The 25,798-nt window shown below is 58.0% G+C and overlaps 1 protein-coding gene across 1 annotated transcript in view; it reads right to left on the bottom strand.

Moving 5' to 3' along the window:
* Positions 1-438: 438 nt before the first annotated feature.
* Positions 439-25,798, bottom strand: part of LOC137308046 (telomerase protein component 1-like) — a gene marked incomplete at its 3' end in the record, with an annotated part of 37,261 nt that continues 11,901 nt past the window's right edge. The window contains exons 4-12 of the mRNA XM_067976989.1: positions 22,000-22,134; positions 18,753-18,914; positions 17,349-17,501; positions 13,640-13,770; positions 11,479-11,636; positions 8,740-8,849; positions 6,757-6,847; positions 1,499-1,673; positions 439-652 (exon numbers count right to left, since the gene is read on the bottom strand). Coding sequence (XP_067833090.1) covers positions 439-652; positions 1,499-1,673; positions 6,757-6,847; positions 8,740-8,849; positions 11,479-11,636; positions 13,640-13,770; positions 17,349-17,501; positions 18,753-18,914; positions 22,000-22,134 — 1,329 coding nt within the window. The remainder of the gene's footprint in view (positions 653-1,498; positions 1,674-6,756; positions 6,848-8,739; positions 8,850-11,478; positions 11,637-13,639; positions 13,771-17,348; positions 17,502-18,752; positions 18,915-21,999; positions 22,135-25,798) is intronic.

Below are 25,798 nucleotides of genomic sequence, written 5' to 3'. Positions count from 1 at the left end.
TAATATTGGCCCCAGGACACCGGAATGGCCTCCTCCTGTCCCTAATTGAATGGCGGAACAGGCTCGAGGGGCTGAATGGCCTCCTCCTGTCCCTATGCTCCATACATCCGAAACCAAACAATTGGAATTCTTTATCCCTCCCCCCTGCCGTGTGCCGAGGTCTGGGGTGGGGGTTTAAATAGGTGTGCTTGCACCTCAAGAATGTGAACCCCTTCTCGCTGCGTGAACCCACAGCGTTCAACTGTGGAAGGCGTCACAACTGAGCCCCGATCCTGTCCCCGCTCCCCCCCCCCAAACAATTTCCAGCGGGAGTCACTGGGCAGCGATCAGGAGCAGGAACCCTGGCTGATGCTTTCCCCCCACCCCCGCAAAGCCCTCCCTCACCCAAGATGGTCGCTGAGGCCCAATTGTCGCCCCCCACCCGACAACCGAGCTCACCTTCGGGCCCTTGGCCTCGCCCTCCTGGGTCCCGGCCCTCGGGACGTACAGGCCCTTGGCGCCCAGGCAGGGCCAGTCCATCGTCTCATTCACGTAGCACAGGACGACGGTGCGGCCGGGCAGAGGAGGCAAGTTGTGCGTGGCCGATATCTCGACGGCCGTCTCCAGAGCTCGCCTGTACTTTTCCAGAAGATCCTGGTCGTATCGAACGTCCCTGTCGCCGGGTTTTTGGGGGGGTGGGGTTGGGGGTTCCCGTGAGGAGGGACGAGAAAAGAAAACAGTAAAGCAGGTGAGTCGGAGAGAAAGCTCACCTCAGTGGGCCTCACGTGGCATTGCCCCGACGGATTGCGCCAAGTGGCTCCCCGAAGCCTCTCCGCCATCTACAAGGCACAAGTCAGGAGTGTGATGGAATACTCTCCACTTGCCTGGATGAGTGCAGCTCCAACAACACTCAAGAAGCTCGACACCATCCAGGGCAAAGCAGCCCGCTCGGTCGGCACCCCATCCACCACCCTAAACATTCGCTCCCTTCACCACCGGCGCACCGTGGCCGCAGTGTGTACCATCCACAGGACGCTCTGCAGCGACTCGCCAAGGCTTCTTCGACAGCGCCTCCCAAACCCGCGACCTCTACCACCTAGAAGGACCAGGGCAGCGGGCACGTGGGAACAACACCACCCGCACGTCCCCCTCCGAGTCACACACACCATCCCGACTTGGAAATATATCGGCCGTTCCTTCATCGTCGCTGGAATCAAAATCCTGAACTCCCGATCGAACAGCGCTGTGGGAGAACGTTCACCACACGGACTGCAGCGGTTCAAGATGGCGGCTCTCCGCCACCTTCTCAAGGGGCGACGAGCGACGGGCAATAAATGCCGGCCTCGCCAGCGAGGCCCACGCCCCTGGAATTAATTAAAGATATACCTGTAACGACTGGCAGATTATTCTGCTGCTAAGAGAGACCTGTCGGTCCTCGGGCCACAAAGTCCAATTGTTGACCGCAAGTGTTGAGTGAGATGGAAACTTGGCTCTTCCTACTCCCAGTAGGGCTCGGTACCTGTGTTTCTGCAGCTCTTCCAGCCTTTTGGTCGCCCACCGGTAGACGAAGGAGGGGCAGCTACGGCCAGCCGCCGACTGGCGCCTGGTCTTCAGGAACTGCCTGCGCCTTTTCGGCAGACGGATGGACTCCAAGCCCTGCTGGACCAGGGCCTGCTTTGTCGGAAGAGGGCAGTCTGTCAAAGAGAGAGAGGGTATCTGCTTCTCTGTGCGCTCACATAATGGAGAGAGTGTGTTCCCGCCCCACCCCCACTCATCCCACCCACCCCCACACCCCCCGCTTCCCCCAACACCCCCTCCCCTCCCCCCACACACCCCTGCCCCCACACCACTCCCCTCCTCCCCCACACACCCCTCCCCCCACACACTCCCCTGCCCCCACACACACCCCTGCCCCCACACACTCCCCTGCCCCCACACACTCCCCTGCCCCCACACACTCCCCTGCCCCCACACACTCCCCTGCCCCCACACACTCCCCTGCCCCCACACACACCCCTGCCCCCACACACTCCCCTGCCCCCACACACTCCCCTGCCCCCACACACTCCCCTGCCCCCACACACTCCCCTGCCCCCACACACTCCCCTGCCCCCACACACTCCCCTGCCCCCACACCACACCCCTGCCCCCACACCACTCCCCTCCCCCCCCACACACCCCTCCCCCCACACCCTCCCCTCCCCCCACACACCCCTCCCCCCACATCCCTCCCCTCCCCCCACACACCCCTCCCCCCACACACCCCTGCCCCCACACCCCTGCCCCCACACACCCCTGCCCCCACACCACTCCCCTCCCCCCCCACACACCCCTCCCCCCACACCCCTCCCCTCCCCCCACACACCCCTCCCCCCACATCCCTCCCCTCCCCCCACACACCCCTCTCAAGGTGAGATCTGATAGAATGGAGCCCCCCGCCCCACAACAATCTTCCCCCCCTCCACCCCAGCAAGATCTGATACATCGGTGGTGCTGCCCCCCCTCAATTGCCCCCCAACTCCTCCCTCACCCTCCCACCTCCCCCCCAAAGCGAGATCTGATAGAAGAGAGCCCCCCCCCCCACTCAATCTACGCCCCCTCCCCCTTCACCCTCCTGCCTCCCCCCAACCCAGGCAAGATCTGATAGATCGGAGACCCCCCCCCGCCCAAATCTCCGCCACCCCCCTCCACCCTCCCGCCTCCACCCCCCCAAGGTGAGATCTGATAGATCGGAGCCCCTCACTCTCTCTCCCCCCCTCCCTCCCTCCCTCTCCCCCCGTCCCTCCCTCCCTCTCCCCCCCTCCCTCCCTCACTCACTCTCCGCCCGTCCCTCCCTCCCTCACTCACTCTCCGCCCGTCCCTCACTCACTCTCCCCCCCGTCCCTCACTCACTCACTCTCACCCCCCCTCCCTCCCTCACTCACTCTCCCCCCCCCTCCCTCCCTCACTCACTCTCCCCCCGTCCCTCACTCACTCACCTCCTCACCCCCCTCCCTCACCTCACTCACTCTCCCCCCCTCCCTCCCTCACTCACTCTCCCCCCCTCCCTCCCTCACTCACTCTCCCCCCCTCCCTCCCTCACTCACTCTCCCCCCCTCCCTCCCTCACTCACTCTCCCCCCTCCCTCCCTCACTCACTCTCCCCCCCTCCCTCACTCACTCACTCTCCCCCCCTCCCTCCCTCACTCACTCTCCCCCCCCTCCCTCCCTCACTCACTCTCCCCCCCCCCCTCCCTCTCCCTCACTCCTCCCCCTCCCTCCCTCCTCACTCTCCCCCCCTCCCTCCCTCACTCACTCTCCCCCCCTCCCTCCCTCACTCACTCTCCCCCCCTCCCTCCCTCACTCACTCTCCCCCCCCCTCCCTCCCTCACTCACTCTCCACCCCCTCCCCCCTCCCTCACTCACCTCCCCCCCCTCCCTCCCTCACTCACTCTCCCCCCCTCCCTCCCTCACTCACTCTCCCCCCCTCCCTCCCTCACTCACTCTCCCCCCCTCCCTCCCTCACTCACTCTCCCCCCCTCCCTCCCTCACTCACTCTCCCCCCCTCCCTCCCTCACTCACTCTCCCCCCCCTCCCTCCCTCACTCACTCTCCCCCCCTCCCTCCCTCACTCACTCTCCCCCCCTCCCTCCCTCACTCACTCTCCCCCCCTCCCTCCCTCACTCCTCCCCCCCCTCCCTCCCTCACTCACTCTCCCCCCCCCCTCCCTCCCTCACTCTCCCCCCTCCCTCCCTCACTCACTCTCCCCCCCTCCCTCCCTCACTCACTCTCCCCCCCTCCCTCCCTCACTCACTCTCCCCCCCTCCCTCCCTCACTCACTCTCCCCCCCTCCCTCCCTCACTCACTCTCCCCCCCTCCCTCACTCCCTCCCACCCTCACTCTCCCCCCCTCCCTCACTCCCCCCCTCCCACTCCCCCCCCTCCCTCACTCACCCCCCCTCCCTCACTCACTCTCCCCCCCTCCCTCCCTCCCTCACTCACCCCCCCCTCCCTCCCTCACTCACTCTCCCCCCCCCTCCCCACCCTCACTCTCCCCCCTCCCTCCCCCCTCACTCTCCCCCACCCTCCCTCCCTCCCTCCCCCCTCCCTCCCACCACCTCCCCCCCTCCCTCCCTCACTCCCCCCACCTCCCCCCCTCCCTCCCCCCCCCCTCCCTCCCTCACCACTCCTCCTCCCCCCCTCCCTCCCTCACTCACTCACTCTCCCCCCCTCCCTCCCTCACTCACTCACTCACCCCCCCTCCCTCCCTCACTCACTCCACCCCCCCCTCCCTCCCTCACTCACTCTCCCCCCCTCCCTCCCTCACTCACTCCCCCCCCTCCCTCCCTCCCCCCCTCCCCCCCTCACTCTCCCCCCCTCCCCCCCTCCCTCACTCACTCTCCCACCCCCCCCTCCCTCACTCACTCTCCCCCCCTCCCTCCCTCACTCACCTCCCCCCCTCCCTCCCTCACTCACTCTCCCCCCCTCCCTCCCTCACTCACTCCCCCCCCTCCCTCCTCCCCACTCCCCCCTCCCTCCCTCCCTCACTCTCCCCCCCTCCCTCCCTCACTCTCCCCCCCTCCCTCCCTCCCTCACTCCCTCCCTCACTCTCCCCCCCTCCCTCACTCTCCCCCCCTCCCTCCCTCTCCCCCCCTCCCTCCCTCACTCACTCACTCTCCCCCCCTCCCTCCCTCCCTCACTCACTCTCCCCCCCTCCCTCCCTCCCTCACTCACTCTCCCCCCCTCCTCCCTCACTCACTCACTCTCCCCCCCTCCCCCCCCTCACTCTCCCCCCCCTCCCCCCCTCACTCTCCCCCCCTCCCCCCCTCACTCTCCCCCCCTCCCCCCCTCCCTCACTCACTCTCCCCCCCCTCCCCCCCTCCCTCCCTCTCCCCCCCTCCCTCACTCTCCCCCCCTCCCTCCCTCCCTCACTCTCCCCCCCTCACTCACTCTCCCCCCCTCCCTCCCTCACTCACTCTCCCCCCCTCCCCCCCTCCCTCACTCACTCTCCCCCCCTCCCCCCCTCCCTCCCTCTCCCCCCCTCCCTCACTCTCCCCCCCTCCCTCACTCTCCCCCCCTCCCTCACTCTCCCCCCCTCCCTCACTCTCCCCCCCTCCCTCACTCTCCCCCCCTCCCTCCCTCCCTCACTCTCCCCCCCCTCCCTCCCTCACTCTCCCCCCCCTCCCTCCCTCACTCACTCTCCCCCCCTCCCTCCCTCACTCACTCTACCCCCCTCCCTCCCTCACTCACTCTCCCCCCCTCCCTCCCTCACTCACTCTCCCCCCCTCCCTCCCTCACTCACTCTCCCCCCCTCCCTCCCTCACTCACTCTCCCCCCCTCCCTCCCTCACTCACTCTCCCCCCCTCCCTCCCTCACTCACTCTCCCCCCCTCCCTCCCTCACTCTCCCCCCCTCCCTCCCTCACTCACTCTCCCCCCCTCCCTCCCTCACTCACTCACTCTCCCCCCCTCCCTCCCTCACTCACTCACTCTCCCCCCCTCCCTCCCTCACTCACTCTCCCCCCCTCCCCCCCTCCCCCACTCTCCCCCCCTCCCTCCCTCACTCACTCTCCCCCCCTCCCTCCCTCACTCACTCACTCTCCCCCCCTCCCTCCCTCACTCACTCACTCTCCCCCCCTCCCCCCCTCCCTCACTCACTCTCCCCCCCTCCCCCCCTCCCTCACTCTCCCCCCCCTCCCTCACTCTCCCCCCCCTCCCTCACTCTCCCCCCCTCCCCCACTCTCCCCCCCCTCCCCCACTCTCCCCCCCTCCCCCACTCTCCCCCCCTCCCTCACTCTCCCCCCCCCCTCCCTCCCTCTCCCCCCCCCCCTCCCTCCTCCCCCCCCCTCCCTCCCTCCCCCCCCTCCCTCCCTCCCCCCCCTCCCTCCCTCCCTCACTCACTCTCCCCCCCTCCCCCTCCCTCCCTCACTCTCCCCCCCTCCCTCCCTCACTCACTCTCCCCCCCTCCCTCCCTCACTCACTCTCCCCCCCCTCCCTCCCTCACTCACTCTCCCCCCCTCCCTCCCTCACTCACTCTCCCCCCCTCCCTCCCTCACTCACTCTCCCCCCCTCCCTCCCTCACTCACTCACTCTCCCCCCCCTCCCTCCCTCACTCACTCTCCCCCCTCCCTCCCTCACTCACTCTCCCCCCTCCCTCCCTCACTCACTCTCCCCCCCTCACTCACTCTCCCCCCCTCCCTCCCTCACTCACTCTCCCCCCCTCCCTCCCTCACTCACTCTCCCCCCCTCCCTCCCTCACTCACTCTCCCCCCCCTCCCTCCCTCACTCACTCTCCCCCCCTCCCTCCCTCACTCACTCTCCCCCCCTCCCTCCCTCTCCCCCCCTCCCTCCCTCCCTCACTCTCCCCCCCTCACTCACTCTCCCCCCCTCCCTCCCTCACTCACTCTCCCCCCCTCCCTCCCTCACTCACTCTCCCCCCTCCCTCCCTCACTCACTCTCCCCCCTCCCTCCCTCACTCACTCTCCCCCCCTCCCTCCCTCACTCACTCTCCCCCCCTCCCTCCCTCACTCACCCCCCCTCCCTCCCTCACTCACTCTCCCCCCCTCCCTCCCTCACTCACTCTCCCCCCCCTCCCTCCCTCACTCACTCTCCCCCCCTCCCTCCCTCACTCACTCTCCCCCCCTCCCTCCCTCACTCACTCTCCCCCCCTCCCTCCCTCACTCACTCTCCCCCCCTCCCTCCCTCACTCACTCTCCCCCCCTCCCTCCCTCACTCACTCTCCCCCCCCTCCCTCACTCACTCACCCTCCCCCCTCACTCACTCACCCTCACCCCCTCACCCACCTTTCTGTTCCAACCTTTCCTGCAGGTCAACGAGAACTTTGTGTGCGGAGAGGAATCGGAACGGGAACTGCCGGCTCTGGATCACAGCGTTCTACGGACAGAGGGAGGCCGGTGGACAATCAGGCCCTGGGATCAGCATCGGACGAGCGAGAGGATCGTTCCCATCACACTCTTCCATCCGCCCCCCCACCCCCGACCCCGCTCCAAACACGGGACCGAGCCCCAAAACAGGGCAGTGACGGGCCAGGTTCCATCCTGCACAGGGTCGAGGAACCGTACAGGGCAGAAGGAGGCCGTTCGGCCCATCGTGCCTGTGCCGGCTCTTTGAAAGAGCTGTCCAATTGGTCCCACTCTCATCCCGCCCGGTACAATTTTAAAAGGGGGGGGTGCAGGAACACAGAGACCTGGGGGTACACACACACACACACAAATCTTCGAAGGTGGCAGGACAAGTTGAGAAGGCCGTTAAAAAAGAATATGGGATCCTGGGGGGCTTTATTATTAGCGCCATAGAGTACAAAAGCAAGGAAGTTGTGCTCAACTTTTATAAAACACTGGTTAGGGCCCCAGCTGGAGTATTGTCTCCAATTCTGGGCTCCGCACTTTAGGAAGGACGTCAAGACCTTAGAGAGGGTGCAGAGGAGATTTACTAGAATGGTCCCAGGGATGAGGGACTTCAGTTACGTGGAGAGACTTGAGAAGCTGGGGTTGTTCTCCTGAGAGCAGAGAAGGCTAAGGGGAGATTTAATAGTGTTAAAAATTACGAGGGGTTTTGATCGAGTAAATAAGGAGAAACTTTCCACTGGCCAGAGGACACAGATTTATGGCGATTGGCAGAAGAAACCATAAGACCACAAGAGATAGGAGCAGGAGTTGGCCATTCGGCCCCTCGAGCCTGCTCCGCCATTCAACGAGATCACGGCTGATCTGATTTTTACCTCAACTCCACTTTCCCGCCCTTTCCCCATATCCTTTGGCTCCCTCGCTGATCAAAAATGTGTCCAACTCGGCCTCGAACGTATTCGGTGACTCGGCTTTTTGGGGTGGAGAATTCCAAAGATTCACGACCCTCTGGGGGGGGGGGCAGAAGTTCCTCCTCATTTCCGTCTTAAACGGGCGACCCCTTACTCTGAGACTACGCCCCCTAGTTTCGGACTCCCCCGCGAGGGGTGACATCCACCCTATCGGGTCCCCTCAGAATCTTGTCCGTTTTCAATAACAGAGGGGGGGCTGTGATGATCTGGAATTGGCTGCCCGAGAGGGCGGGGGAACGGCAGATTCGGTCGTAACTTTCAAAAGGGAAAGTTTGCAGGGGAGAAAGACCAGGGGTGGATTGGGTCTGATTGGAGAGTTCCATCAAAGGCACCCTGGGCCTTCCACTGCGCATTCCACCGCGGAAGGCAGCAGCAAAATAGTAACTTCCGAAAGGTTTGAATCCATCTCCCCTCTGGCTCTTCTGCCAATTATCTTCAATCTGTTACCGACATTCCTGCCAGTGGAAAGAGTTTCTCCCCACCTGCTCCATCGTTCGTGGGATGTGGGCGTCGCTGGCGAGGCCGGCATTTATTGCCCGTCCCTAATTGCCCCTTGAGGAGGTGGTGGTGAGCCGCCATCTTGAACCGCCATCTTGAACCGCTGCAGTCCGGGTGGCGAAGGTTCTCCCACGGTGCTGCTAGGAAGGGAGTTCCAGGATTTTGACCCAGCGACGATGAAGGGACACCTCGATGAGACCTTGGAGGGAGATACCCGGGAGGCGATTTAGAACCTTGCACCCTGCGAGCTCCACGGGACGGTGATCGGGGCCCGAATTCTCTCTCTCTCTCTCTCTCTCTCAGCGCAGGCCAAGGGAACGGAAGACGGGCCCCCCCCCTTTCCCGCTCTGGGACGCCAGGCTGGCCGGGAGCGCGATGGTCTCTCCAAAGCCCACCAACCCCCGCCCGCGCCAACCGCCCCCCCCCCTCCGCCGCCCGTGCTGGAGCCTACCGCGTCCGTCAACCTTTCCAGAATCCGCTCGTGGTGAGAGGGGCTGATCCCGGCCGTGATCAGATTCCGCAAATTGCGCAACATCGCCATGAACGGAAGCTTCCGGTGATCTGGGGGGGGGGGAGAGGGAGAAGCAAGAACAGAACAGCGAATGTTAACGACAAGTCTTCGTATCTATGTATTATTAAAAATATCACCTCCGCCAACACTTCCTCCTCACAAAACCTTACTTCCCGTTGCCACACCTCTATTATAGAATTTACAGCACAGAAACAGGCCGTTCGGCCCATCTGCTCCGTGCTGGTGTTTATGCTCCACACGGGCCTCCTCCCTCCCTACTCCATCTCACCCTATCAGCATCTCCTTCTATTCCTCTCTCCCTCATGTGTTTATCGAGCTTCCCCTTAAATCCATCTCCACTATTCACCTCAACTACTCCTTGTGGGAGCGAGTTCCACATTCTCACCACTCTCTGGGTGAAGAAGTTTCTCCTGAATTCCCGATTGGATTTATTAGTGACTATCTTATATTGATGGCCCTCTAGTTCTGGTCTCCCCCCACAAGTGGAGACATCTTCTCTACGTCTGCCCTATCGAACCCTTTCGTTATCTTAAAGACCTCCATCAGGTCACCCCTCAGGCTTCTCTTATCTAGAGAAAAGAGCCCCAGCCTGTTCAGCCTTTCCTGATAAGGGTCTCACCTCTCAGTTCTGGTGGTATCCCAAGTAAATCTTTTTTGTACCTCCTCCAGTGCCTCAATATCCTTTTTATAATGTGGAGACCGTGGCCTAACCAAGGCTCGAGACAAGTTTAACGTAACTTGAGTTGGGACCCGCCCAGCAAGAGTCAGATTCTTTCGGGAAGTCGGGAGGGGTAAGGGGGCAATAGTGGATAGTTGGCACGAAGCTTGGGTTGTTGGGGGGGGGACGAGAGACTGAGGGAGGTGAGGGGTCCAAAGGGGGTGGAGTTTCCTGGGAAAGAACGGGCCAGCAAGAAACGGTGGGATGGGTCTCCATTACAACTCAGTAAGGACGGAGGGAGGTGAAGACCAGTGGGGATCCAGGGGAGCAAGAGGATGAAGTTTAGAGCAGTGCTGCCCATATAGAAAGGGGCCAGGGCAAACCAAGATAGAGGGAGAGAACGTGTTGGAGAAGGAGAAAGAGAGAGAACGGGAGGGGCACAAGTGACAAAAAGATACGGGAGAGAGAGAAAGACAGAGTAAGGGGAAAAGTGAAAGAGGAAAAAAAAAAACGAGGGCGCGAGAGGGCGAGGGCAAATTTGCTGATGATACAAAGATAGGTGGGAAAGCAAGTTGCAATGAGGACGCAAAGTGTCTGCAAAGGGATATTGACGGGTTAAGCCAATGGGCAAAAATTTGGCGGATGGAATATAATGTGGGAAAATGTGATCATCCACTTTGAGAGGGAAAATAAAAAAGCGAAATATTATTTGATTGGAGAAATAATGCAAAATGCTGCGGTACAGAGGGATCTGGGAGTCCTCGTACATGAAACACAAAAAGTCAACATTCAGGTGCAGCAGGTAATCGAAGGCAAACGGAATATTGGCCTTTATTTCTAGGGGGATGGAGTGTAAAAGCAGGGACGTCCTGCTACAACTGTACAGGGTGCTGGTGAGACCACGTCTGGAGTACTGCGGACAGTTCTGGTGCCCTTATTTAAGGAAGGACATACTTGCATTGGAGGCAGTTCAGAGAAGGTTCACTAGGTTGATTCCGGGTATGGAAGGGTTGTCTTAGGAGGAAAGATTGAACAGGTTGGGTCTATACTCATTGGAGTTTAGAAGAATGAGAGGAGATCTTATTGAAACATGCAAGATTCTGAGGGGACTCGATCGGGTAGATGCTGAGAGGATGCTACCCCTCATGGGGGAATCTGAAACCAGGGGGCATAGTCTCAGAATAAGGGTTCGCCCGTTTAAGACGGAAATGAGGAGGAATTTCTTCTCCCAGAGGGTTGTGAATCTTTGGAATTCTTTACCCCAAAAAGCTGCGGAGGCTGAGTCATTGAATACATTCAAGGCCGAGTTAGACACATTTTTGATCAGCGAGGGAGTCAAACGATATGGGGAAAGGGCAGGTAAATGGAGTTGAGGTAGAAGTCAGATCAGCCGTGATCTCATTGAATGGCGGAGCAGGCTCGAGGGGCCGAATGGCCTACTCCTGCTCCTATCTCTTATGGCAAGGGCGAGGCCGAGGGAGCCCAGAACAAGGGGGGGGGGCAACAATCTTAGAAAATGAGAGCTCGGCTGTTCAGGAGTGAAATCAGGAAACGCTTCTTCACACAAAGGGTAGTGGAAATATGGAACTGCCTTCCCCAAAATGCAGTGGATGATGGGGGACAATTGGAGCTGTCAAGTCCGAGCTCGATAGATTTTGGTTAGTTCAGGGCATCGAGGGACGTGGACCGAAGGCAGGTAAATGGAGTCGAGGTACAGATCAGCCGAGATCGGATTGAAAGACGGACGCTCCGACAGCGCAGCGCTCCCTCGGTACTGGCACCGGGCGTGTCGGCCTAGATTGCGGGCTCAAGTCTCTAGAGTGGGGGCCTTGATCGCACGACCTTCTGACTGAGAGAGAGAGAGAGAGAGAGAGAGAGCGAGCGAGGCCGACCGAGCCAAGCCGACACCGCAAACGGCGCGGGGAAGACATTTCGCCACGTCCTGGGATTCGGCCGCGCGCGCTCTCGGCCCGCGAGGCCAGGCACCGACACGGACGTACCCATCAGCTCCTCCCAGGCCCTCGGGGTGTTGCCGTGCAGGGAGAGCTGCCTCTCCCAAGTCTCCGGCACCCGCAGCTTCATCCTCTTCCCCGCCCATCGAGAATCCCACGGCCCCGGCAAACGGCTCCGGGCGAACGACTGGAGATCGGACGGGTACCTGGGAGGGAGGGGGAAGAGAAGGAAAGGTTCAAAGATTCGACGCGAGGGAGAATTTGAAGGTCAGGGGCTCAAGGAGGAACTTCATACGGTCCCTCGGGACGTCCCAAAGCGTCTAACAGCCAACGGAGTACTTTTTTTTTTGACGTTTCATCGTATTCTACAGCACAGGAGGAGGCCATTCGGCCCATCGAGCCTGTGCCGGCCCTTCGAAAGAGTGATCCAATTAGTCCCGCTCCCCTGTTCTTTCCCCGTAGCCCTTTAAATGGTTTCCCTTCAGGTATTTCTCCAATTCCCTTTTGAAAGCGATTATTGGATCTGCTTCCACCGCCCTTTCAGGCAGTGAATTCCAGATCATCACAACTCGCGGCGTAAAGAAAATTCTCCTCATCTCCCCCTCTGGCTCTTTTGCCGATGACCTTAAATCTGTGTCCTCTGGTGACCGACCCTTCTGCCGCTGGAAACAGTAGTCACTGTTGTAATTTGGGAAACAATTTACACACAGCAAGGTCCCGCAAACAGCAATGTGATAACGACTGAATGGGTTTGTTATTTTTTTAGTGATGATGGTTGAGGGTTAAATATTGGACCCAGGACACTGCCAACCCCCCTGCTCTTCTTCCAATAGTGGCCGTGGGATCTTTTACGTCCACCTGAGGACGGGGGGGGGCGCGCCTCGGTTTAACGTCTCATCCGAAAGACGGCGCCTCCCGCAGCGCGGCGCTCCCTCAGTTACTGGCACCGGGGGAGGAGTGTCGGCCCTGGATTATGGGGCTCGAGTCTCTGGAGCGGGGGCTCGAACCCACCAACCGTCCGACTCAGAGTGGGGGAGAGTGAGACCCAGAGTCACGGCCGACACTCCGCAAATGAGCTAAGTCTTAGCCCTGTGGGCCTGTCTCCATTTTTTATTCTCCCGGTTGCTCTCCTGGCAACTTCAAAAGGACCGTTTCCCCAGCTCACTGCGCCCTCCCTTGGCGAGGGTGGCAGAACTGGGCACAGTTCTCCAGATCGAGGCCTGACCGAGTCTCCACGTGTGGGCAGCGATCGTCACCCACTGCGGGCGTCGACCCCCACCCCCCCCCCCACCAGGGGTAAAACGCACGCCAACTCCCAGCGTTGGCATCCCTCATCTTGATGGGCACCAGAACGAGCAAAGCACAGGTCCAGTTGGCGAGGGCCTCTTGAAGAAAGAGGTGCCCATCAGCACAGCTCTCTTCCCAAGTCCTTCCTCCGGACGCAAGAGGGCGGGATCTGGGCAAGCTTCCCCCCACCCGCGCCCCTTCTCCTGAAAGGTCAAGGGACTTCACCCGCAGTCACCGACTGACTGCCGCAAGGATGGCGATGTCAACTGAGGTACCATAAAATTATGAGGGGCCGAGATAGAGTGGATAGGAAGGACCTATTTCCATTAGCAGAAGGGTCAGTGACCGGGGGGGGGGCATAGATTTGAAGTAATTGGTAGAAGGATTAGAGGGGAGCTGAGGAGAAGTTTTTTTCACCCAGAGGGTGGAACTCACTGCCTGAAAGGTTGGCAGAGGCAGAAACCCTCAACTCATTCAAAAAGTACTCGGATGTGCACTTGAAGTTTTTTTTTATTATTCGTTCATGGGATGTGGGCGTTGCTGGCGAGGCCGGCATTTATTGCCCATCTCTAATTGCCCCTTGAGAAGGTGGTGGTGAGCCGCCTTCTTGAACCGCTGCAGTCCGTGTGGTGAAGGTTCTCCCCACAGTGCTGTTAGGAAGGGAGTTCCAGGGTTTTTGGCCCAGCGACCGTGAAGGAACGGCCGATATATTTCCAAGTCGGGATGGTGTGTGATTTGGAGGGGAACGTGCAGGTGGCGACAGACCAAGTGCTGGAAAGTGGGATTAGGCTGGATAGCTCTTTTTCTGCCGACGCGGACACGATGGGCCGGATGGCCTCCTTCTGTGCCGAAACTTTCTATGATTCTACGAATTAGTGGCCAAAGGGCTTTCCCGTTCCCCCCACCTCCGACCTCCTCTCACCTTCGACCCAACAGGCACATGATGTGATAGGCCGGCTCCCTGAGATGCAGCCAACGGATCAGCTTCTTCAGCGTGAAGTGGTCGACGACCTTCGGTTTGTCCTCCTTCAGGGTCGGCGAAGAATCGGCCGCCTGCGAGAGGAGTAACACAGTTCAAGCCTTCGTAGCGCAGGAGAGATCACTGCACTTCAGGCCAGCGATCATCCCGGCGTAGATGGACCCACCTCCATCTCGTTCACTCCCATTGTACACAATCCCAATGGATCAAACCCCTTCCCATTCACTCCCATTGTACACAATCCCAATGGATCAAACCCCTTCCCATTCACTCCCATTGTATACAATCACAATAGATCCAAACCCCTTCCCATTCACTCCCATTGTACACAATCCCAATGGATCAAACCCCTTCCCATTCACTCCCACTGTACACAATCCCAATGGACCCAAACCCCTTCCCATTCACTCCCATTCTGCACAATCCCAATGGACCCAAACCCCTTCCCATTCACTCCCATTGTACACAATCCCAATGGATCAAACCCCTTCCCATTCACTCCCATTGGACACAATCCCAATGGACCCAAACCCCTTCCCATTCACTCCCATTGTATACAATCCCAATGGACCCAAACCCCTTCCCATTCACTCCCATTCTGCACAATCCCAATGGACCCAAACCCCTTCCCATTCACTCCCATTGTACACAATCCCAATGGATCAAACCCCTTCCCATTCACTCCCATTGGACACAATCCCAATGGACCCAAACCCCTTCCCATTCACTCCCATTGTACACAATCCCAATGGACCCAAACCCCTTCCCATTCACTCCCATTGTACACAATCCCAATAGAGCTAAACCCCTTCCCATTCACTCCCATTGTACACAATCCCAATAGACCCAAACCCCTTCCCATTCACTCCCATTGTACACAATCCCAATGGACCCAAACCCCTTCCCATTCACTCCCATTGTACACAATCCCAATGGACCCAAACCCCTTCCCATTCACTCCCATTGTACACAATCCCAATGGACCCAAACCCTTCCCATTCACTCCCATTGTATACAATCCCAATGGACCCAAACCCCTTCCCATTCACTCCCATTCTACACAACCCCAATGGACCCAAACCCCTTCCCATTCACTCCCATTGTACACAATCCCAATGGACCCAAACCCCTTCCCATTCACTCCCATTGTACACAATCCCAATGGACCCAAACCCCTTCCCATTCACTCCCATTGTACACAATCCCAATGGACCCAAACCCCATTCCCATTCACTCCCATTGTACACAATCCCAATGGATCAAACCCCTTCCCATTCACTCCCATTGTACACAATCCCAATGGACCCAAACCCCTTCCCATTCACTCCCATTGTACACAATCCCAATAGACCCAAACCCCTTCCCATTCACTCCCATTGTACACAATCCCAATGGATCAAACCCCTTCCCATTCACTCCCATTGGACACAATCCCAATGGACCCAAACCCCTTCCCATTCACTCCCATTGTATACAATCCCAATGGACCCAAACCCCTTCCCATTCATTCCCATTGTACACAATCCCAACAGACCCAAACCCCTTCCCATTCACTCCCAATGTACACAATCCCAATGGACCCACCTCCATCTCGTTCACTCCCATTGTACACAATCCCAATGGACCCAAACCCCTTCCCATTCACTCCCATTGTACACAATCCCAATAGAGCTAAACCCCTTCCCATTCACTCCCATTGTACACAATCCCAATAGACCCAAACCCCTTCCCATTCACTCCCATTGTACACAATCCCAATGGACCCAAACCCCTTCCCATTCACTCACATTGTACACAATCCCAATGGACCCAAACCCCTTCCCATTCACTCCCATTGTACACAATCCCAATGGACCCAAACCCCTTCCCATTCACTCCCATTGTACACAACCCCAATGGACCAAAACACTTTTTCCAGTTGCTAAGGGAGAATGACGTAGAATTTGGAGCCAGTGTAGATTTTGACAGTGAGGACTCGGAAGGAGGGAGAGTGAGTGTGACGGAGAATTTGGAGAGAAATGAAAGAGAGTCGGGGAGGTGCACTGAGCAGGGCAGTAAGTACAGAGAAGGCTTTACTTCAGACTGGTTAATGTTCTAGTTTTGAGGTAATTCCAAGGCGGGTAACGTCACTCTTTTCGATGGGGAGGCCGCCAGACCACTTGGTAACGAGTGAACCACCTGGCAACTTCCGAATCAGAGAGGTCGAGCACCGGCGTCGATGTGGGAACGTCGGAACAGGAGGAGGCCATTCAGCCCGCTCGAGCCTGTCCCACCATTCAGTGAGATCACCGCCCGTCTGTACCTTAACTCCAATTACCCGCTCCATATCCCTCGATACCCCCAACCAACAAAGATCTATCGATCTCAGTCTCCAAAGCTCCAACTGATAGCCAGCGTCCACTGCCATCTGCGGGGGGGGGGGAAAAGAGAGTTCCAGATCTCCACTGCCCTTTGTGTGAAGAAATGCTTCCTGATTTAACTCCTGAACGGCCAATGTATAATTTTAAGGTTATGCCCCCTTGTTCTGGACGTCCGCCATCAAATCCTTTTAATCATCTTAAACACCTTAGCTTAAGTTCAAACAAGCCTAGTCTATGCAACCTGTCCTCATAATTTTTAACCCTTATTTAACCCGGTAACATTCTGGTGAATCTGCCCTGCACCCCCTCCAAGGCCAATATCTCCCTCCTGAGGCGCGGTGCCCAGAACTGAACGCCGTGCTCCAGATGGGGTCTAACCAGAGCTCTGTCCGTAACTTCTAAGGGGGGCTGCTCTTTCAAAACTGAGATGAGGAGAAACTTCTTCACTCGGAGGGTAGTAGGTCTGTGGAATTTGCTGCCCCAGGAAGCTACATCATTAAATAAATTTAAAACAGAAATAGACAGTTTCCTCGAAGTAAAGGGAATTCGGGGTGACGGGGAGCGGGCAGGAAATTGGACATGAATTTAGATTTGAGGTTAGGATCAGATCAGCCATGATCTTATTGAATGGCGGAGCAGGCTCGAGGGGCCGATTGGCCTACTCCTGCTCCTATTTCTTATGTTCCACCTCTTTGAATTCCAGCCCCCCCTTGAGATAAAGGCCAACATCCCACTGGATTGCTCTTTGTACCCGTCTACTGGCTTTTAATGAGTTGCGTACCCGGACGCCGAAATCATAGCACGGTGACAGCACACCACTCGGCCCATCGAGCCCCCTGCTGGCTCTTTGTGAGTTGGTCCCATTCCCCTCCCCGCTCTTTCCCCTGCAAATCTTTTTCCCCCTTCAAGTATTTATCCGAATCCCCTTTTGAAAGCCACTGCCTCCACCGGCCTTTTCAGGCAGCAAATTCCAGGTCGCAGCAACCACGCTGCGTTAAAAAAAAAAGCTTTTCCTCACGTCGCCTTTCGTTCTTTTGCCGATCACCTTAAATCTGTGTCTTCCGGCTCGAGACTCTTCACTTTAACCCCTCCGCAGTTTCCAGACCAGAAAATCTTTCCCACTCTTTCCTTCCGATTCCCTGGACCCCCCCCCCCCGCCGACCACCACGGCTTCAACTGGGAGCCTTTCCCTCTGGAGACTTTTGGTTAAACGTCCAGGAGCTCCTGCAACACCAACAACCCCCCCCGCCTCCTCGCCCCTACTTTCCTCTCCGGGCGAAGATCGCACTCACCCTTCTCCGTTTGCCCGGCTCCCTCTTGCAGCGCTGCACCCTGGTGTTGTATTTGGCCAGCTGGTATTCGTCAAATAGCGTGAAGCTGTCGGCCAGTGCAAGGCGTAGGCAGGAGGGGTAGGGAGCGACCTTCCTGCTGCTCTCCGCCAGACTCTTTTGGAGGGGGGGGGCGGGGCGGGTCGCAGAAACAAAGGAAGGGAAAGAAAAGAAAAGAAAAAAAAAAAAAATCAGGAGGGGGGCGGAGCCGGTCCCCGAATATTCACTCGGCAAAATTATTTCTTCCTCATCAAAAACCGCGGCATCTTTGAGAAATGGGCTGAGCGTCGCACTTTGATTGTACCCAGGATTCTCCAGTTCTTGAACCTGGTATATTAACCCCCCCCCTGCTGTGTACCCGGTATATCGTCCCACGCCCCAACCCGTGTACCCGGTGTATCCATCCCCCGCCCTTGCACCCGATATATCTTCTTTCCCCCCCCCACCGCCTGTACACTTGGTATATCCCCTCCTTACCCCTTCCCCTGTACTTGGCATATTCCCCCCTTGCCCCCTCTTCCCATCTGTGGACCTGGTATATTCCCCCGAACCCCCTTCCCCCAATGTTCTGGGTATATCTCCGCCCCCGTCCCCAGTATCCCCTCCCCCCCCAGTGCACCCGGTATCCCCTTCCCCCCCCCCCCTCCCTCCCTCCCTCCCCTCAGTGTACCGGCAGTTTGCGGTGTCGATGGTAGCCATGATGTGCAGATGCCGGTGATGGACTGGGGTTGACAATTATAAACAATTTTACAACACCAAGTTATAGTCCAACGATTTTATTTGAAATTTACAAGCTTTCGGAGGCTTCCTCCTTCCTCAGGTAAATGTCAGGAACTCCTCGAAGCCTACGCATTTATAAATCACAGAGCAATACATGGTGATTACAGACAGTCTTTGCAATGTGACCCCACCAGCGGACAAAAGCTATCTGTTTTTAATATAACGGGTCAATTGCTGGCTTTCTCTGCCTTCCGGATGTTTCTGCCTCTCTTTTTTTTTCCCTGTTTGTTTTTTTTTTGTTGACTGTATATTCGGGGGCTCTGTAGGTAACACCTCTCTGTCTGAACACTGTGATTGCCTTGGCAACGGGCAGTTGCAAAGACTGTCTGTCATCACCATGTATTGTTCTGTGATTTACAAATGCGTAGGCTTCGAGGAGTTCCTGACATTTACCTGAGGAAGGAGGAAGCCTCCGAAAGCTTGTAAATTTCAAATAAAATCGTTGGACTATAACTTGGTGTTGTAAAATTGTTTATAATTCTCAGTGTACCTGTTATCCCTGTCCCCCACAGTGTACCCGTTAACCCTGTCCCCTCCTGGTGTCCCCCACCAAGTGTACCCGCTAATTTCCCCCCACCGCCAGCTTACCTGGTATATCTTCGCCACCTCAATCCAATCCGAGGGCAGTCGCACGACCCGGCAAATATAACGGCGAAGGTGGGGCCGACACGGGGGGAGCAGAGCGCTGACCGCCAGCAGGAAGTTGGCGGTGCTGCGGATGTTCAGTTCTTGACGGGTGTACAGAGCGACCTGAGGGGGAAGAGAGGGGGTTGGGGAGAAGGAGGTCAGTCAGCCGATTATCAGGAGCCGGGGAGGGGGGAGAATTACCACCACCGAGCCCTTGCCGTGCGGGGAGCCCTCCCTCCCACGGTCAACGGGCCTTCAAAACCAAAGCTTGGCGACAGCCCGTGGGCTCGGTCAGTCTCGCTCCCTCTCGCCTCCTCGAGTCGGAAAGGTCACGGGTTCCAGCCCCCACTCCGGCGGCTCGAGCCCCATAATCCAAGGCCGACACTCCCTCGCTGTCGGTACCGAGGGAGCGCCGCACTGTCGGAGGTGCTGCCTCTCTGGGATGAGACCTTAAATTGAGGGCCCCCGTCAGCCCCTCTCAAGTGGGCGCAAAAGATCCCACGGCCCAGGATGTTCTCCCCGGCGTCCTGGGGCCTGATATTTATCCCTCAACCTGCATCGCGAAAAACCGATCTGGTCATTGATCGCGTTGCTGTCCGTGGGATCTTGCTGTGCCGAAAATGGCTGCCGCTTTTCCGACATCACAACACTGACACAAAACTACTTAATTGGCTGCAAGGGAAGTCCTGAGGTCGTGCGAGGCGCTTTATGAAGACAAATTGTTTCTTTCCGTTCTCAACCAACAAATACTTCCCAGATCTGCTGCTCCCCTTGATTCTCCCATCACCTCTCAACATTCCTCAATACTTCAGCTGGAGATATTTCTGGAGACCCGTCCCCTCTAACCCCTCTCCCACTCCCACTCTCCTGTATCTGGGGAGGTCCCTCTAACCCCTCTCTCACACACTCCTGTATCTGGGGAGGTCCCTCTAACCCCTCTCTCACACACTCCTGTATCTGGGGAGGTCCCTCTAACCCCCTCTCTCACACTCCTGTATCTGGAGAGGTCCCTCTAACCCCTCTCTCACACTCGTGTATTTGGAGAGGTCCCTCTAACCCCTCTCTCACACTCGTGTATCTGGGGAGGTCCCTCTAACCTCTCCCTCACACACTCCTGTATCTGGGGAGGTCCCTCTAATCCCTCTCTCTCACACTCCTGTATCAGGGGAGGTCCCTCTAACCCCTCTCTCACTCTCCTGTATCTGTGGAGGTCCCTCTAACCCCTCTCTCACACTCCTGTATCTGGGGAGGTCCCTCTCACCCCTCTCTCTCACACTCGTGTATCTGGAGAGGTCCCTCTAACCCCACTCTCACACTCGTGTATCTGGGGAGGTTCCTCTAACCCCTCTCTCACACTCGTGCATCAGGGGAGGTCCCTCGAACCCCTCTCTCACACTCCTGTATCTGGGGAAGTCCCTCCAACCCCTCTCTCACACTCCAGAATCTGGGGAGGTCCCTCGAACCCCCCTCTCTCTCACACTCCTGTATCAGGGGAGGTCCCTCTAACCCCTCTCTCACACTACTGCAACTGGGGAGGGCCCTCTAACCCCTCTCTCACACTCCTGTATCTGGAGAGGTCCCTCCAACCCCTCTCTCACTCTCCTGTATCTGGGGAGGCCCCTCTAACCCCTCTCTCACTCTCCTGTATCTGGGGAGGTCCCTCTATCCCCCCTCTCTTTCTCACACTCCTGTATCTGGGGAGGTCCCTCTAACCCCTCTCTCTCACACTCCTGTATCTGGGGAGGTCCCTCTAACCCCTCTCTCACTCTCCTGTATCTGGAGAGGTCCCTCTAACCCCTCTCTCTCACACTCCTGTATCTGGGGAGGTCCCTCTAACCCCTCTCTCACTCTCCTGTATCTGGGGAGGTCCCTCTAACCCCTCTCTCACTCTCCTGTATCTGGGGAGGCCTCTCTAACCCCTCTCTCACACTCTTGTATCTGGGGAGGTCCCTCTAACCCCTCTCTCTCACACTCCTTTATCTGGGGAGGTCCCTCCAACCCCTCTCTCACTCTCCTGTATCTGGGGAGGTCCCTCTATCCCCCCTCTCTCTCACTCTCCTGTATCTGGGGAGGTCCCTCTATCCCCCCTCTCTCTCACACTCCTGTATCTGGGGAGGTCCCTCTATCCCCCTTCTCTCTCTCACACTCCTGTATCTGGGGAGGTCCCTCTATCCCCCTTCTCTCTCTCACACTCCTGTATCTGGGGAGGTCCCTCTATCCCCCATCTCTCACACTCCTGTATCTGGGGAGGTCCCTCTATCCCCCTTCTCTCTCTCACACTCCTGTATCTGGGGAGGTCCCTCTATCCCCCCTCTCTCTCTCACACTCCTGTATCTGGGGAGGTCCCTCTATCCCCCCTCTATCTCACTCTCCTGTATCTGGGGAGGTCCCTCTAACCTCTCTCTCACACTCCTGTATCTGGGGAGGTCCCTCGAACCCCTCTCTCACACTCACACTCCTGTATCTGGGGAGGTCCCTCTATCCCCCCTATCTCTCTCTCACACTCCTGTATCTGGGGAGGTCCCTCTATCCCCCCCTCTCTCTCTCACACTCCTGTATCTGGGGAGGTCCCTCTAACTCCTCTCTCACTCTCCTGTATCTGGGGAGGTCCCTCTAACCCCTCTCTCACACTCACACTCCTGTATCTGGGGAGGTCCCTCGATCCCCTCTCTCTCTCTCTCACACTCCTGTATCTGGGGAGGTCCCTCTATCCCCCCCTCTCTCTCTCTCACACTCCTGTATCTGGGGAGGTCCCTCTAACTCCTCTCTCACTCTCCTGTATCTGGGGAGGTCCCTCTAACCTCTCTCTCACACTCCTGTATCTGGGGAGGTCCCTCTATCCCCCATCTCTCACACTCCTGTATCTGGGGAGGTCCCTCTAACCCCTCTCTCACACTCACACTCCTGTATCTGGGGAGGTCCCTCGATCCCCTCTCTCTCTCTCTCACTCTCCTGTATCTGGGGAGGTCCCTCTATCCCCCCTCTCTCTCTCTCACACTCCTGTATCTGGGGAGTTCCCTCTATCCCCCCTTCTCTCTCACACTCCTGTATCAGCCCCCACTAGCTGGGTTGAGTACACAGCACCAACCAGGGGGATGGAAGCTGAGCCTTTCTTGGTGCCGGTGGTCGAGTCCCACGCCAGGTGGGACAGTTACCCAGAGAGCGACATGCAACATTCAAAGGCCCGCTCCTGGCTTTCAGCTTCTACCTTCAAGACGAACTCGGGCTCCTTCTCCGAGATCTCCAGGCACAGCTCCAGCAGCTCGAGGCGCGTGGGGTTCTGCGCGTCTGTAAAGTTGGCCCCTGCGATCAAGGAGCAGCATACTGCATTCAGAAGGGCCTCCTGGAACAAAGGGGGGAAAAATAAAACAGCCAACATTGCAGGGCAGTGGGTGAGGGGTCGACTGGGACCCGGTCGAGATCACAGGAATATTGTTCAGTGCAAATCACCTGGAGGACGAGCAACAGAGGCAACTCCGGGTGTCGGCCACTGAAATGCTCGAGGAGAGGCCGAGAAAAATCGGGCTTCGAAAACCTTAACGAAACACTCTGGTTCGGGCCCCAGCTGGAGTATTGTGTTCAGTTCTGGGCACCGCACTTTAGGAAGGATGTCAAGGCCTTGGAGAGGGTGCGGAGGAGATTTACTAGAATGGTCCCAGGGATGAGGGACTTCAGTTATGTGGAGAGACTGGAGAAGCTGGGGTTGTTCTCCTCAGAGCAGAGAAGGTTAAGGGGAGATTTGATCGAGGCGTTCAAAATCATGAAGGGTTTTGAGAGAGTAAATAAGGAGAGACTGTTTCCAGTGGCAGGAGGGTCGGTGACCAAGCTGCCAGGGACACTGGTTACATGGGAGGACATGAGGACTGAGAAGGAATATGAGGGGGGAGCTAAGGTGGTTGAGAAGGCAGACGGGATACTTTCCTTTGTAAGCCGAGGCACAGAATATAAGAGCAGGGAGGTTATGCTGGAACTGTGTAAAACACTAATTACGCCACAGCTTGAGTACTGGGTACAGTTCTGGTCACCACATTACAGGAAGGATGTGATTGCACTAGAGAGGGTGCAGAGGAGATTTTCGAGGATGTTGCCAGGACTGGAGAATTTTAGCTATGAGGAAAGATTGGATAGGCTGGGGTTGAATTCATTGGAACAGAGGAGGCTGAGGGGTGATTTAATTGAGGTGTACAAAATTATGAGGAACCTAGATAGAGTGGATAGGAAGGACCTATTTCCCTTAGCAGAGAGGTCAATAACCAGGGGGCATAGATTTAAAGTGATTGGTCGAAGAGGGGAGCTGAGGTGCAATTTTCTCACCCAGAGGGTGGTGAGGGGTCTGGAACTCACTGCCTGAGAGGGTGGGAGAGGCAGAAACCCTCAACTCATTTAAAAAGTACCTGGATGTGCACCTGAAGTGCCCTGACCTGCAGGGCTACAGACCAGGAGCTGGAAAGTGGGATGAGGCTGGATGGCCCTTTCTCGGCCGGCAGGGACACGATGGGCCGAACGGCCTCCTTCGGTGCCTTAAATTTCTATGATTCTTCATCCGAAGGGTAATCGGCCATGGAATAAGTTGCAGAGAAGGACATTGAGGTGAGGAGAATGAATGGGGTCAACGGGCAACTGGAGATAGAAGAGACCGAGGGAGACGGGGAGAAGGCGGGCAGGTGGGATTGAGGGATAGGGGGAGAAGGTGGGGAGGTGGGATTGAGGGATACGGAGAGAAGGTGGGTAGGTGGGATTGAGGGATACGGGGAGAAGGTGGGTAGGTGGGATTGAGGGATATGGGGAGAAGGCGGGATTGAGGGATACGGGGAGAAGGTGGGTAGGTGGGATTGAGGGAGACGGAGGGAAGGTGGGGAGGTGGGATTGAGGGATACGGGGAGAAGGTGGGTAGGTGGGATTGAGGGATATGGGGAGAAGGTGGGATTGAGGGATACGGGGAGAAGGTGGGTAGGTGGGATTGAGGGATATGGGGAGAAGGTGGGGAGGTGGGATTGAGGGATACGGGGAGAAGGTGGGGAGGTGGGATTGAGGGATACGGAGGGAAGGTGGGTAGGTGGGATTGAGGGATACGGGGAGAAGGTGGGTAGGTGGGATTGAGGGATATGGGGAGAAGGTGGGGAGGTGGGATTGAGGGATACGGGGAGAAGGTGGGGAGGTGGGATTGAGGGATACGGGGAGAAGGTGGGGAGGTGGGATTGAGGGATACGGAGGGAAGGTGGGTAGGTGGGATTGAGGGATACGGGGAGAAGGTGGGTAGGTGGGATTGAGGGATACGGAGGGAAGGTGGGTAGGTGGGATTGAGGGATACGGGGAGAAGGTGGGTAGGTGGGATTGAGGGATACGGGGAGAAGGTGGGGAGGTGGGATTGAGGGATACGGGGAGAAGGTGGGGAGGTGGGATTGAGGGATACGGAGGGAAGGTGGGTAGGTGGGATTGAGGGATACGGGGAGAAGGTGGGTAGGTGGGATTGAGGGATACGGGGAGAAGGAGGGATTGAGGGAGACGGAGGGAAGGTGGGTAGGTGGGATTGAGGGAGACGGAGGGAAGGTGGGGAGGTGGGATTGAGGGATACGGGGAGAAGGTGGGTAGGTGGGATTGAGGGATATGGGGAGAAGGTGGGATTGAGGGATACGGGGAGAAGGTGGGTAGGTGGGATTGAGGGATATGGGGAGAAGGTGGGGAGGTGGGATTGAGGGATACGGGGAGAAGGTGGGGAGGTGGGATTGAGGGATACGGAGGGAAGGTGGGTAGGTGGGATTGAGGGATACGGGGAGAAGGTGGGTAGGTGGGATTGAGGGATACGGGGAGAAGGAGGGATTGAGGGAGACGGAGGGAAGGTGGGGAGGTGGGATTGAGGGATACGGGGAGAAGGCGGGATTGAGGGATACGGGGAGAAGGCGGGATTGAGGGATACGGGGAGAAGGCGGGATTGAGGGATACGGGGAGAAGGCGGGATTGAGGGATACGGGGAGAAGGCGGGATTGAGGGATACGGGGAGAAGGTGGGGAGGTGGGATTGAGGGATACGGGGAGAAGGCGGGATTGAGGGATACGGGGAGAAGGCGGGATTGAGGGATACGGGGAGAAGGCGGGATTGAGGGATACGGGGAGAAGGCGGGATTGAGGGATACGGGGAGAAGGTGGGATTGAGGGATACGGGGAGAAGGTGGGGAGGTGGGATTGAGGGATACGGGGAGAAGGTGGGATTGAGGGATACGGGGAGAAGGTGGGAAGGTGGGATTGAGGGATACGGGGAGAAGGTGGGTAGGTGGGATTGAGGGATACGGGGAGAAGGCGGGATTGAGGGATACGGGGAGAAGGCGGGATTGAGGGATACGGGGACAAGGTGGGAAGGTGGGATTGAGGGATACGGGGAGAAGGTGGGTAGGTGGGATTGAGGGATACGGGGAGAAGGCGGGATTGAGGGATACGGGGAGAAGGTGGGATTGAGGGATACGGGGAGAAGGTGGGATTGAGGGATACGGGGAGAAGGTGGGAAGGTGGGATTGAGGGATACGGGGAGAAGGCGGGATTGAGGGATACGGGGAGAAGGTGGGATTGAGGGATACGGGGAGAAGGTGGGGAGGTGGGATTGAGGGATACGGGGAGAAGGTGGGTAGGTGGGATTGAGGGATACGGGGAGAAGGTGGGTAGGTGGGATTGAGGGATACGGGGAGAAGGCGGGATTGAGGGATACGGGGAGAAGGTGGGGATTGAGGGATACGGGGAGAAGGTGGGATTGAGGGATACGGGGAGAAGGTGGGATTGAGGGATACGGGGAGAAGGTGGGATTGAGGGATACGGGGAGAAGGTGGGATTGAGGGATACGGGGAGAAGGTGGGATTGAGGGATACGGGGAGAAGGCGGGATTGAGGGATACGGGGAGAAGGTGGGATTGAGGGATACGGGGAGAAGGTGGGATTGAGGGATACGGGGAGAAGGTGAGTCGGTGGGATTGAGGGATACGGGGAGAAGGTGGGATTGAGGGATACGGGGAGAAGGCGG

Source organism: Heptranchias perlo, unplaced genomic scaffold (genome assembly GCF_035084215.1).
Source record: "Heptranchias perlo isolate sHepPer1 unplaced genomic scaffold, sHepPer1.hap1 HAP1_SCAFFOLD_118, whole genome shotgun sequence".
In the NCBI taxonomy this organism is placed as follows: Eukaryota; Metazoa; Chordata; class Chondrichthyes; order Hexanchiformes; family Hexanchidae; genus Heptranchias; species Heptranchias perlo.
Note: the sequence above shows the minus strand (reverse complement) of the source record. Positions and strands in the feature narration are given on the sequence as shown.